General features: G+C 43.7%; 1 protein-coding gene across 1 annotated transcript in view; it reads left to right on the forward strand.

Annotated features, from left to right (window-relative positions):
• MED14 (mediator complex subunit 14) overlaps positions 1-9,202 on the forward strand; it is a 34,791-nt gene extending 25,589 nt beyond the window's left edge. Inside the window, exons 24-31 of the mRNA XM_015642132.3 lie at positions 263-394; positions 1,436-1,618; positions 2,285-2,520; positions 3,201-3,380; positions 3,587-3,694; positions 4,129-4,254; positions 4,859-5,048; positions 8,604-9,202. Of these exons, the coding sequence (XP_015497618.1) occupies positions 263-394; positions 1,436-1,618; positions 2,285-2,520; positions 3,201-3,380; positions 3,587-3,694; positions 4,129-4,254; positions 4,859-5,048; positions 8,604-8,677 (1,229 nt within the window). The 3' untranslated portion in view covers positions 8,678-9,202. The remainder of the gene's footprint in view (positions 1-262; positions 395-1,435; positions 1,619-2,284; positions 2,521-3,200; positions 3,381-3,586; positions 3,695-4,128; positions 4,255-4,858; positions 5,049-8,603) is intronic.
• The last annotated feature ends 5,356 nt before the right edge of the window (positions 9,203-14,558 follow it).

The raw sequence follows: 14,558 nt of genomic DNA on the forward strand, positions 1-14,558 counted from the left end.
AATATTTAAATTTAGGGAAGGGCTGGGTAGGGAGGAAATACCATTCTTCAAGCCAGATATCATGGGAAGTTTCCTTTGTGTGGTAAATCAACCTGAAAAATATAACAGCCATGCATGTACAAAATAAAACCATTGAGTGCAAAAACAAATTCACTTGAATCTTGTTTGCTGTCTCCCTAAAAAGGAGAGAGCAGCTGATAGAAAAAATTAGAATAGAAAGATGGGAAATATGCATAACAAGTGATGTGATGTCTTTGGTCAGGAAATTTGCATGCTGCAAGCTCACCTAGTGGGGCTTTAAGAGCACCATCACCAGCATCCTTTGGTCCAACTCCTTCACCTTCCTCTCTTGGAATCACAATGGGACAAACAGCTAACTTTGCCAGCCCACATGGTAAGTTCTTTACTGGCAGGTAATGTAGTGACAAGGAGGGCAGATTTGCTTCTTGAAATTAAGTCTTCCAGAGCAGACTTAAGTTAATTTAGAAAAATTCATGGTTTGTAATTGGCTCAAGTAGCTGTTTTCATATATGTGAGTGTTAACAGTAGTCAGAAGTAGCTGCATGGCATGTTGAGGCATTCCTAACATGTTAAAAATTGACCCTCAGTCACTCTTTTTCTGCTTGCTAATGTGGGGAAATTCCATGTGGTCTTGTAGCAGAACAGTGGCTGCAGCTTTTAATGAGCATTTTATTTTGTTAGATTAGTTAGTGTATTTTCACTGCTTACATTTCCTGGAAAAATAACTGGAACAGGTTAGAAATTCAAATATTGCAATTTGAAAATGTTGTCAAAGTCTGTCTGGTTTGACATATCTGTATGTGAGCAACGTGCCTTTTGGTTGTTTCCTTTATTAATTTTGTTGGTTATTTTGGAAAGCTGCCAAAACAATCCTTTGTGTAATCACAGTGCATTGGAAACTGTTCTATAGATCACAACAAGTGAACGGTTCAGATGGTAATTTTCATGCATCAGTTTGACTGTTGAGATGAACAAAGAGAGAAAGGTAGCACAGAGTAGGTTTAAGGTTCTGATCAGTCTGTATAGCAGAGATACCTTTGCAGCAATAACTGTAAGATGTTGAATAAATAAGGAACTGTCTGGCTGAGGCTTCCATTTGCTAAGGAGCAATAGAAGTCCAAGTCTGTAGGCAAGAGCTTCTTTTGGTTTCAAACCTATTACTTGTTGAACATGACAATTTTCCTTAGCATTCAGTTCTACTTTTTTTAAAATACAGCTTGGAAACCCTTGAAATCTGTGTCTTGATTTTTGCTCTCATCCCTCACTTGTCTGTTTAGTATGGCTGTAACAAGTAGTCTAAGAGCTTGCAGGCACTTTCGTGCTTTACAGATTTTGATAACCTTCTTTTAGATTTCTCTATTAGAAATATTTTTACTTTGAAAAAAAAATACTAATGGTCTTGTAACGTCTGTAGGTACCATAGACCCAAGCTCACCATACACCATGATGTCACCCAGTCAGCGTGCAGGGAACTGGCCAGGATCTCCCCAGGTCTCTGGTCCATCACCAGCAGCACGGATGCCTGGAATGTCACCAGCCAACCCTTCCCTTCATTCACCTGTCCCTGATGCCTCTCACTCCCCACGAGCTGGAACAAGTAGGCTTCTTTATCAGTGTTATAACTGTGAAATGCTCATGTTTAACATTTCTAGTTGTGTTCCTTTTGGTAGTTCTTGTGTCAGTCTAACAGTCCTTACTGTCCTTGTGCAGTAAAATGTCTAAGGAAATTAAGCCTTTTTTCTGTCCTAGTTCAAATCTTCAATAAAAAATTGGGAAAGTGAGCTAAAGCATACAGCATAAATGTCAACAGGATTGATGATAGCTGTTGTTGTAGTGCAGAAATCAGTCTGAAACTATTGAACTCCATGACTAAGAGAAAAGTTTTCAGAGTGAAAGCAATAATAGGCACATTTGCCAACCCAAATACTAACTTTTCACATCATAGATTTGTAATGCTGCCCTTGCACGACTGATTTAGCCATCTTTACGTCTCATTGAGTTTGTTGTGCAAACCTGCTGTCTGCATGCTGCAGAAAGAGGAAAAGGGAGGAGAATTTTAATGTTACTGAGACTCTTTGCATGGGTTCAGGGTCAAAATTAATTCCTTGTCTGTCTGATGCCTATCACTAGGCAGGCAAATTCTTAAATAAGAAGGATTGTGCTTTGGCCCAGAGGACTTAAGTGATGAATAGTGACAAAGTGAGCACATATCTTATGTTTCAGCTTAAATTGTCCTTTACTGCAAGTCCTTGTGTCCCCACAGGTTCCCAAGTCATGCCAACAAGCATGCCTCCACCTCGGAAACTACCTCAGCGCTCTTGGGCTGCATCCATTCCTACAATCCTCACCCACAGTGCCTTGAATATTCTGCTCTTGCCCTCTCCTACCCCTGGGCTTGTGCCAGGACTAGCTGGCAGCTATCTGTGCTCCCCTCTTGAGCGATTCCTCGGGTCAGTGATTATGAGGAGGCATCTTCAGAGGATCATACAACAGGAAACGGTACAGTTTCAGTTTGAATGGACCTGTGGGTATGGCTGCTCCATGTCTTTTAAATCAGGCACAAACTGAATTGCTTCAAATAAAACAACTGTTTGCTGTTAGACTTGTGCCATACTTCTGATTCTTGCTATCTAAAGAGTCAAAATGTAGAGAAATAATTTAGTTCCACTTCTTTTCTACACAAATCAGATGCTGAAAACCTGTTTGGTCAGGTGAAATTTGGTAATTGTTAAGATAGCAAGTCTATGGCCAGACTTTCAGGTGCTGTGGGTTCTTTGGGTTTAGCATGTCCATTGGGAATTTACTAGAACAGCCATAGGCTTACTGTGGATACCACTCCTTGGCAGGATTGCCAGAGAAGTGAGTTACTGGTTAATGTTAACTACTCAGTTGGGAATGTTACTTTAGGGATTGGGACAGACAAATGTGCTTCTTCACTTCTATGGAATGGATTCAGCGACAGAAAGAAGCCAAATCTGGCTTGAGCTTAATTCTCAAGGCAATTTTACCTGTATTAAAATATCATGTGTTTCTTTCTGGAAAGAGAGGTTGATCACTATACTTTGAAGAGGGAGTGAGAGAGAGAGTGAGTGTGTGTGTGTGTGTGTGTGTGTGTGAGTTCATGCCATTTAATGAAATGAATGAATGACTAATTGACTGTGAATCTCCTTTTTATGCAGCTACAGTTAATAAACTCCAATGAACCAGGTGTCATTATGTTTAAGACGGAGGCACTGAAATGTAGGGTTGCTCTCAATCCCAAAACCAACCAGACCTTGCAGCTGAAAGTAACACCTGAAAATACAGGACAGTGGAAATCAGAGGAGTTGCAGGTTTTGGAGAAGTTTTTTGAAACAAGGGTATGTACTGAAATCAAGAATGCTGATGTTTTTGTGCATTGCTTTTAATCTCTGGTGGTGTTTTGAGTGGTCCTGCTGACTTTCACTGGCATGTGTAAGAGCTGCAAAATATAAAATTGACAGCTGTGCATGCTGGTTGCACATTAAATTAAATAAAATATATTTATTATCTAAAATAGGTACTACTAAATAGTGTCTTTCTTTAGGTTGCAGGACCACCTTTTAAAGCAAACACCCTGATAGCCTTCACAAAATTACTAGGGGCTCCCACGCACATCCTCAGGGACTGCGTACACATCATGAAACTGGAGCTGGTAAGTCAACTGTTCTATTTATTTAGTTCACCCAACTTTGGTAATTATATTTTTGAAAAAAAGCAGTTGTATCTTTATCTACAAACAGACAAATTACTCTAAATTTATACGTAAGTTATTTAATGTTATTGGAGAAGTTACCATTTTTCTTCTAGCTTTCCTGGAAACACTCAAAATTTCTCACTTAAACTGTGATTTTAAGGAGCTGCAGGCATGTTACTGCACAACAGGCACATGCATAGGCTGACCAGAATAATTCTGATTGTGTTATTGTGCCCAGTTCTTTCAGAGTTACTATGATTTCTCTAAACCTGGCAACATCTGCAGGTTTAGCTTAAGAGTCACATTCTGTGGTGCTTTCCTGTTTCATAGCTGAGTGTGTCACTGACACGAGATCTTTGCTGTTCTTTCTCTGTGCTGCTCTCTCTGAACAGTTCCCTGACCAGGCAAGTCAGCTGAAATGGAACGTGCAGTTTTGTTTAACAATCCCTCCCAGCGCTCCTCCAATTGCGCCTCCAGGAACACCTGCTGTTGTGCTGAAATCCAAAATGTTGTTTTTTGTAAGTAGAGCTGTTTTAAAATTCTAACCCTACATGTCTCTGAGATCAGCACGAGTTCATAGTGAAGCAAGCCCACTGTATCTGACAGCTGTAATAGCTAAAAGTGGTGTGCTGTTTGGAACCCTGGATTTGCTTGGAACTCTTCTGTAATGAGTTCAGTTTGTATTCCTACTCTCCTTCCTACTAAAGCACAGCAGCTCCTCGTGTTTCGTGTTCTTGGAGAGATGTTGACAATATATAAAGTTCAGCTCCCTCTGGGCTGCATCTTCAAGTGCTCAACTTGTGGGTGTTTAATTCTTCTTTGAGGCACTAACAGGCTAGATGGGGCAACGTGCACATTAGTGGTGCTGGGAGAGGAGAGCAGGGATTAAATATTCAGAACAAATCTACATTTGTTGTTGTGCCTGGGGAAATGCTCACTGTGGGGTGCTTTTGAGAAGACAATAGTCTCCACCTGATTGATAATTTCTCTATTACAGAATTGTTTGAAAACAGGGGGGTGGAAGTACATGCTGTCTGTAGGCCTAGACTGTTAACTGTTAGAAGTTGCACTGAAGTACGTGGTCATTCGATTTAACACACTTTTTGTGTTGTTTCCCCACAGCTTCAGCTAACACAGAAAACAACAGTCCCACAGGAAGCTGTTAGTATTATTGTCCCAATTATTTATGATATGGCTTCGGGTACAACGCAACAGGCTGACATTCCCAGGCAGCAGAACTCTTCTGTTGCTGCTCCCATGATGGTTAGCAATATTCTAAAGAGGTTTGCTGAACTGAATTCACCACGACCAGGTACTGTACATGTCCAGTAGATATATTCTCTTCACCCAGACATCTGTGACAAATCTCCAGTGTAAAACTAAACCTCTCTTAAGTCTGAATTCTTCTTGGTTTCTATCTTACTTCTTTAGTGATTACAAACTCCTGATGTGACAGGCAACACATAACTTAATAGGAAGTACTGGCAACACAGCAGAAGGTTGCACTGATGATTCAGGCTGGGTTTTGCTGTTCTGCCCAAGTGATAGAGTGCACCCACCTCTTGTTGGCCCAGCTCTTGCTGCTCAGGAGTCACACTTTTTTGACAAATGGGCCTAGAATGAGTCACAAGAAATATGCTATGGCCAAGTGTCAGTTTTCATGGTTAATTATGAAGTTACTCAGCTTAACAGTAGAATATAAAGGGATGTTACAATAGTTATCAGAACTTGTCCGCGTGCTGTGAATGATTTAAAGTAATTGCAGTGGTTGTATACTCCTTTGTCAGTGTTTTCACTAGCAGAGGTGCATACAGTTCTGTCCACCAGAAGTGCTGTGAAGTGTTTGATCTAGGTTGTTCAGAGTGTTCATTGGCCTGTAGGTAGTGCACCGTGAGCAGCATTGTGCTTTACTTTCCCTCTTGTTTGTCATGCCTTTTATTTTTTTTTTAGTATCTAAAACATGGAAGAGCAGTAGCAGGTTTTTTGGGCAGCATGTTGTCTGTAAGCAGTGGTTTGGGATCCTAATACACAGGTGGTTCATAAGAACAGTAACTTTCAGTTTGATGAAGAACAAAATTTTTCCAATAATCCAGTGAATAGATTAAAGTTGTGGATTGAAGTTGTGAATCCAGAGGTTGACTCTTACTTCTCTTTTGTGTAATTATTCATCTCGTTGTTATGCAGTAATTTTTGCTATGCTTGATGGATTATTTCAATTGGTAGAACTTGAGCAATGTTTACCTTAAATTGGTGTGGATATGCATACATTCCTGAAAGTTGTGATGGGATTTAAATTAATATGCACTTTCTGTTTAACATGTAGTAATAGTGTAGGTAAATAGGAGTGAAAATAGCCTTGAGGGCATGTGGAGTTCCCTGTAGGAGTTCTGTATGTGGAAAAGAGCTGTTGTTTGTATAGCACTTTTATTTCAAAATACATTAACTAAACTTCAGGTGTTGCTTTTGGAAGGTGCTTCCCCACAGAGCTCCCCTGGTGTGGGGCAGGGTAGGTTCTTGCTTTGCTGTTTGTTATTGCCCTGAGTTGTGTTTTAAAGTAAACCCTCCACAAAATACCACAGGCAGAGCAAGTAACTGTCAAAGCTGCTCTGGAGATGCAAGGTGAGATGTTTTCTGATGGTCACTAGATAGATCAGAATGGACAATTTTTGTTTGTTGTTCGTTTTGAAGCAGTTTTGGAATCCGGTACAGGAAGCAAAGTATAGATGGGGGAAAAAAAACCATAGGAAAAGCACTGGAGCCACAAGCAGAATCTTGTCCAGACAAAGGAGAACATAGCTGGCTGAGCAGAGGAATTTTCTAGTAGTCCTTCCTCTGACTTCCAAAAGAAAGGATGAGTCTGTATAATTCTATTTATTTCCACCATCACCCAGCAAAAGTAGGATCTTCCCTGAGGACACTTGAAATGCAATTTTCTCTGTTCGTGTTGTCAAAACATACATTATTATATCTGATCAAAGAGAACAAGAATAGCTTCTTTTCTTCACCATTGAAGGGTGATAGGAGAGCCAGCAGATGAAAGTAGATAGCTGGGAGACTTCTCTTAAAAAAGCAGTACATGGGAGATCCCAGATGTGTGTCCTTTCTCGTCTGATGCTCCTTTCTCTTCTGCTGCTCCTGTGTTGTTCTGTACCCAGAACTTTCCTGACTTTCCTACCTGTTAGCTCTCTGCTTCACTAATTGCAATCTGGTTGGTTAAGGGAATTTTTCAGTGTTTGAGTCAGGAAGGACCAGGGCCTCCCATCATGCACAGATGATGTTACTGGCACTGTCGTTGTAACCTGCAATCAGTGTTGCCTTGTTCTGGCTGTATCTTTTTTACCTTTCTCTCTTTGTGAGAAAGTATTTTGTATTCAGCTTAATTTTCCTCTTAATAAAATGGTAGTGCCTGAAAAGTAAGTTCTTTTGAAAGAGTTTTCTTTTCAGATCTGTGGGCAAACACATTCTGCTGTGTTTAACAGTAAAATGTTGACTCATTGTGAGCACATATTCTCTAAGACCACTTTACCTATGCCTCCATGGGAGAAAATACTTTACTTTGGGGAAATACTTTATGAACTGAGAGAAAATCAATGCCCTGAAATAATAAGTCTAAATTTGAGCTGTAAGTCCAAAACCTACAGTATGTAGTGGACATCAATCTGGTAAGGAAATTAAAGTCCCTATGGATGCTGGAGGTGACCCTTAGAGAGGAGCCCAAGGGACTCGTGATGATTCTTAAAGCACTTCACGACTAAACATTTTTCAGTGTCTGATTTTCAGTGATGCAGTGGATGGTATTTAGCCCAGATTTGTAGCTTTGATATGATAATGACCTGCCCAAAATAATCTTGGGAATCCCTACTATGGCAGTTAAGACTAATGCATCCCAACAGGCTCTGCTCTTATCTCTTTGCTCACACTGTTGCTCCTTCAGCAGCAAAATTCAATGTCCTCTAATTGATATTTCTTGAAATATGCAGGAAAAATTCAGCCCACAGTGACCAGGGTGCAACAGTGGCTATTAATTGTATTCTCTTAGCAGGAAACAATAGATGAAAATCACAGCTGCCTTTTACTCCATCTTTTGTTGTTCTTATTTAACCCTTTCCCTTCTCTTGGTTTTAACTTCTTTAAGCTATTCAGAACATGTGTGTGTTTTTGTCAACAAGTGCTGGTATTTAAAACTTGGGGTAGCTGTGGCTGGTTTTTCCTCTCAGTATTGAATCTCAGCTGTTGGAAACAGAAGTCCACCTGCTCTGTATTTTATTTTGCAGTTTAGATGTCCAGGGTAGAGCCAGAGCAATTTGGTTGAAAGAAGCAGATTCCTGACTGTTGCCCAGTCTTGGAATTAGAAATGTTTCCTAAACTAATCTTAGGACAGAAAATATCTTCCAGCTGTTTCAGACTTGAGTCTTTCAAAATGTTTCATTTCTGCTTGTAATCAGTAGAAATAAAACTTGATAATGTTGGGTAATTTTCTTTGTAAGATGCAGTGCTCTTAATTATTAACACACAGAAAAAATCGGACCACAGTCCATGTGCGATCAATTCTAGCATAGATTCAATCTGACATTCAAAAGCAATTAAAAGTTAAGAGCTACTTGCAATTCCATCACCAACAAGAGCAGTCCTGCTGGGAAAGCTGGAGCTGTTTCAGCTGGTAACTCCCACAAATCCCAAAGTCCCTGGAGGTCGCTGGGGTTTGGGAGTCATGGTGTGTCTGCAGCCCAGGCTCTGCCCTGGGGGCTCAGGGGCTCAGCAAGGAAGGGCTGTGGGGTGTGGGGCTAACCTGTCTCTTTTCCCTGCTCCAGAGTGAGGAAGGGCTGTCCGGGGCGCGGTGCTAACCTGTCTCTTTTCCCTGTTCCAGGTGAATGCACAATATTTGCAGCCGTTCGTGATTTGATGGTTAATCTTACGCTGCCCCCTGGGGGGCGTCCCTAGACACTTTTAAAAGAAGGCTGAAAGTGAGACAAAACAGAAAAAAAAATATTAAAAAAAATAAAAATAAAGCCTTCCGTTAAAAGAGGACGTTTTAATTTTACCTTTTTTTCTAAGAGCTAACTATAAACTGGCAAACTTTCAGGGATGCACTTTCATCACATGAGTATCACCACGACTTTTGTATAGTGCTGTTGTATAGTGTGTTTTAATGGGAGACACTTCAGAATAGGTAATAGATTGAAGTATCAGCTTGCTGGTAATAGATTTAATATTCTGTTTTATACTATAAAGATTATGAAAATGCCAAACTTGTTTGTTTTTCTGTTTTTCTTATGTTTTGGTGTAATAGTCTTTTTTTAAGCAGGTCTGTCATTTTTGAATACTGTAAAACTGTGACAAACTTTATATTGAAGCTGTATTTTAATATGACTGCTTTGAATCCTTAAACAATTTATTTGGGCTTGTTGTAAACATGTCCCCAAAAAGCAATATTTAATAAACTGGATTAAAAAATCTTAAACTGGATGTTGTATCCTCTTAAACTTTATTCCTCTCCCCTGCTGTAGCTACTGGTCAGATCTCTTATGTTCACACTTCCTGCAGTGTCTCTGTATGTGATCTTGCTTACACACACATGTGCTGCTAACTTAAAAACCCAAAAAAATCTTTATTTATTTATCCTCTGGATTCAATTCTGTTCTACTCTCCAAAACAGAGTAGAACAGAATTTCTTCATTTTCCTGGTTGTAAAAATAACCAGTAACTACTTAAAATGGTGCTTAATTTCTTGCACCAGGAACTACATCTTTTCTGTCCCAAAAGCAAAGCTTAGTGGAAGAAAGAAGCTTTTGTCATCTGTTGCGGAGTCTGTAATAACAGACTCTTGTCTTATTGTAGAGGCAGGTAAGGTAGAAGCTGGACCTGCATACCACAAAACTGGAGAGGCTGATCCAAAAAAAGAAACAACCTCACACTTAACTTCCTGAATTGGATGTTTGTAGATGACTTTGTCAGTAATGACTGAAGGCTCTTGTAATTTAATAAATTGTCCATCCTTAGGAATTACTCTGTCATTTAACCATCAGTATTCTCAAATTTTTGTGGAGTTAAAGCTCGTTTCCTGACTTCCTACAATAGTGACTTTAAGCTGTGCTGCCTCCCTGCCTTTGCAGCTCCCTGCTCAGCTGAAGGATGTTTTAAACTAATTTTAAATATCTGTTAGTGAGTGTATTCCAGCCTGCCTTGCTGTCTTCAAGGCTACCCATTGCCCCTACAGCTGTCACAGTGCTTCTTTCTCTGAACCTCTTGGTGCTAGAAATCACCTTTTGCTTGGTGCCCACCTCAAATTTCAGTGTTGTACCTGTGTTTTGAGAGTGGGTTCTGTGTCACTGCTGCTAACCTGTGTGTATCTAACAGATGGTTATACAGCTCCTGCTTCTGAAAAACAAAACCCATCCTCTGGAGTGAAAACCTGCAGTTCTTAAGTGCTGCTGCTGCTCAGTTGGAAAGAGCCCATATTTCTGCCTCTTTACAGCTAAACTGATGCTTTAAAATTGAGAGGTGACACAAGGATGTCTGAAAAAGACTGGCTATTGTGCTGGTCACTGGCCTGGTTTTGAGGTGGGAGCATTCCCGTGCCTAAAATCAACCTCCTGACACGTGTCCAGTACCTGCTGCCCCTTGTGGGAAGGGGCAGGGGATGTGAAATGTGGTGGCAACAGAGCTTCAGCACTTGGAAATAAAAGGGAGAGGAGAGGTCTCCTCACAGGGCAGAGAAAACAAAACATGTCACTACTGACAGATGGTTCTGGACTGACACTCCAAATCCCAGGTGATGTGAAGGTTGAATTTTGTTTTGTATTATACACAGCACTCGTAACATACACCGCATTTTAAACATTTCTCCTGAATAATTAAATTCTTAAGGAAAACACTACTAGTAAAAGGAAGTGTTTCCCACTGACCAGAGACACTTTGTTCCTTTCAAAGCAATGATTGTATATTTACCACTGCACTTTTAAGTTTTGTTTTTCATGTGTATTTACAACTTCATTTTTTAGTTTCATTTTCCATGTGTTCAGTCCCTTTTTCTGGCAGCCAGATGATGTAATCACCTGCTGCACTGGGACTATGTGGATTCCTTCCTTATGGCAGATTTCTTTCTCCATTTATTTCACTGAAAGTGCTGCAGTGACTCCACATCCTTCAGTACTTCTAGAGGATTCTAAGTTTCTGATCTACCCACCTGTGAGACAAGGAGCACTGAATTAAAGAGAGGAAAAATAGTTGTTCTGAGCTGATCCACAGCTCTGGCTTAGAAGTGTTAGCCATTGTCAGATGGAAACACATTTTAGGTGTTCAAAAAGCCATGCCCAATGACAGCCATAGATTTTGTGGCTTTCCAGGTAACAAATACTGATCCTGTTAAAGGTTTCCTCAAGATAGAAAATAGGGAAGAGGATTTTTTGAGCCTTGCAAATACTCAGAAAAGGAGCGGAATCCAGGTGAGGTTCTGAGGGGTTTTGGTTTGAAACTAAGTTTAATTCTTTGTTATCTTTCCGTGTTTGAGTGTTCTGCAGGTTGTCTGAGTCTGCAGATGTTTTTTTAACTGAGTTTACAAAAGCTGCAGGGGAACAAGCTCTGATGATAAACTGCTGAGACAAAACAAAGCTCCATAAAACCAGAAGCTGTTTTTCTTTACGAGCTGCAGTTTGTCTTTAGGCATGTGCTCAGTTTCATCTGTCAGTTGAAAGTTACTCTGGTTCACAGGCATTTGAAAGCAAAATCTTCTGTATGAAAAATAGACTACTAGGAGAGTATTTGGGTCATTTTAATCAGATCTATGATTAGTCTGTCAAAGGTGTCACTTCAGAAGTTGTGCTACACTGGCCATTTCAGCTCAAGTGGTTGTAGTTGTTCCCCTGGCCCAAATTTTCCATCTACCACAGACTTTCAGAGGTTTTTAAGTTAAGAGTGTATTTCGATAAATTAACGTGTAATTGAAATGTGTTAACCATATGTAGCATCGAGGCTGTAATTACCGAGCTGTGACTCTGTGTAACCCCATAATAGCGATGTAATTGAGACTTTCACATTTAGATTAAATCACGCTGACTTCAAGTACGCGACGCTTTTCCGGAGGTGCTCCGGCAGCCGCCGGGGGTTTGCTGCTCAGCGGGTGGATCATTATTTTGGGGGATGCTTTTAAGGCTGAACTTTGGCTCCGGGAGCATCGCACGCCCGGGAAGCAGGTGCTGAGCTGGCCGTGCCGCTCTCCCGCGTACTCCCAGCTCCGCACGTTCCTCCGGAGCAGGAATTCGTTCTTTGGGAAATGAGCCCTGGGAGGGTCCGGCAGGAAGCCGCTCCGGGAGATAAGGGATGCTGAGCGGGGAGGGGCTGGGTGGGGGCCGTGCAGAGCAGCACGGATGCGGGGAGCTCCGGCAGCTTCAATCCCGGGAGTTGGCAGAGCCCCTGGAGCAGGGATGTTCCCTCGCACTCGGCTGCAGAGCTCCCGCTCTCCACAGCCGGTGCTGCGGGACAGCGTGTCCCTGCTGCGGGACAGCGTGTTCCCGGTGCTGCGGGACAGCGTGTCTCTGCTGCGGGACAGCGTGTCCCTGCAGTGGGACAGCGTGTCACTACTGCGGGACAGCGTGTCCCTGCAGTGGGACAGCGTGTCCCTGCTGCGGGACAGCGTGTTCCCGGTGCGGGACAGCGTGTTCCTGCTGCGGGACAGCGTGTTCCCGGTGCGGGACAGCGTGTTCCCGGTGTGGGACAGCGTGTTCCCGGTGTGGGACAGTGGGTTCCCGGTGCGGGACAGCGTGTCTCTGCTGCGGGACAGCGTGTCCCTGCTGTGGGACAGCGTGTTCCCGGTGCGGGACAGCGTGTCCCTGCTGCGGGACAGCGTGTTCCCGGTGCGGGACAGCGTGTCCCTGCTGCGGGACAGCGTGTCCTCGGTGCGGGACAGCGTGTCTCTGGTGCGGGACAGCGTGTCCCTGCTGCGGGACAGCGTGTCCCCGGTGCGGGACAGCGTGTCCTCGGTGCGGGACAGCGTGTCCTCGGTGCGGGACAGCGTGTTCCCGGTGCGGGACCAGCGTGTTCCCGGTGCGGGACAGCGCTCCCGCAGCTCAGCCCTGCCAGGGCCGGGTGTCCCTCCTGCCGTGACGCCCCAGCTCCAAGTGGAGCTCCACAGGGAGCTGCCTTTGGAAGGCATCACTCCTGCTAGCAGAGCACCGGGGCTTTCACCTGCGCCCGGACTCTGGAGAGCAGCGGCTGAAGGGGGGGAGCTTGTCAGGAATTACAACAAAAGGCGGTGTGAATGCTCCAGGGTGGGAAGGGGTTTGCTGATATCCCTGCCCTGTGTTCGGACAGGCAGCTCCCCGGGCTCAGGGGGTTCAGGCTAGAAGGGATCCCCTCGCTCTCTGCCACACCTGGGGATGTGCCTCCCTCATGGATGTCTAACCCTTCTCAGGGTCACTGCAGATGATAAAAACCAGACAGAGTTCTCCACCCCCGGGAAAGCTGTCCGTGGCCGTGAAGCACTCACATCTCCACACAGTCGTGACCTGGTGGGAGGGCAGGGAACCCCAGCTTTCACCTGCAGCCCCCCGGGACCCCCGGGCCAGCCCAGCCCTCAGCAGCCTGCCCAGAGCCCTCCCGGTGCCCTGCCTGCTGCCACGGCCCCGCTCCCGGGCAGCACAGAGCTCCTTCCCACAACTTCATTTCTGAGGCTTCCTCCGTGAGGAGTACGCTGCTGAAAGCAGCTGGCAAGCTGGCAAAGCAGCATTTAAAAGAGACAGAGAAAAGCACTCCTGTCCTTTGGAGCTGGTTTTGCAGCAGAAGGAGGGAGGGGGCGGCTGGGGGGCTGCAGGCCAGGCTGGGCCTTGCTGTGCTTTTGGCACAGATCTCTGCAATGTCGATCCCAAAAAACAAGGACAGAGCCAGCCTGGCACAGGGCTGGGAGCTGGGGTGGTGCCTCTGGGGCTGCTCTCACATGAGCTCCCACCTTGCTGCTCGAGGAGAGGAGAATTGAGAGGATTGAGAGGATGATAGGACAGGACTATTTCAGCTGGAGAGGACCTACAAGGATCTTTTAGTCCAACTGCCTGACCAATTCAAGGCTGACCAAAATTTAAATCACATTGTTAAGGGCATTATTCAAATGCCTCTTGAACACTGGCAGGCTTGGGGCATTGACCACCTCTTCAGAAAACCTGTTCCAGTGTTTGACCATCTCTCAGTAATGAAATGTTTCCTGATGTCCAGTCTAAATGTCTCCTGACAGTGTGGGTTTGAGCCATTCCCACACATCCTGTCCCTGGATCTTCTGGGAGAAGAGCTCAACATCTCCTCTCTATTTCCCCTCCTCAGGAAGCTGCAGGGAGCAATGAGGCTGCCCCAGCCTCCTCCAAAGGAGACACACCCAGAGCCTTCAACCACTGTTGATATATTTTATATATTAGTAAAGGCCTGTATGCACAAACCAGCCTTTGAAATAAGTTGTGATATTAAGGGCTAAAATCCTTGAAACTTGCCTGCAGGAGAGAGTAAAGCAAAACAATATTCTTGTGTACAAGGATAAGAATGTAAACCTGTGTGCATTAGCCAATAGTAACTTGCTTAGCCTGCAGACCCTGTAGAACCCTATAAAAGTGTGCTAAAGATAGAAATAAACGGCGTTCACGATTACTTCTGTGAAGGGTGGTGAATAGCTGGTGGTCTCTCAATAAACCACTCCTCAGGACATTCCTTCCAGCCTTTTCACCAGCTTTGTTGCCCTCCTCTGGACACACTCAAGGATTTCAAGATCCTTTTTAAACAGACAGGCCCAGCACAGAGTACAGTGGGATAACCACTGCTGGCACCTCGCTGTGCCATGTCTGGT

This window comes from Parus major, chromosome 1 (genome assembly GCF_001522545.3).
Source record: "Parus major isolate Abel chromosome 1, Parus_major1.1, whole genome shotgun sequence".
In the NCBI taxonomy this organism is placed as follows: Eukaryota; Metazoa; Chordata; class Aves; order Passeriformes; family Paridae; genus Parus; species Parus major.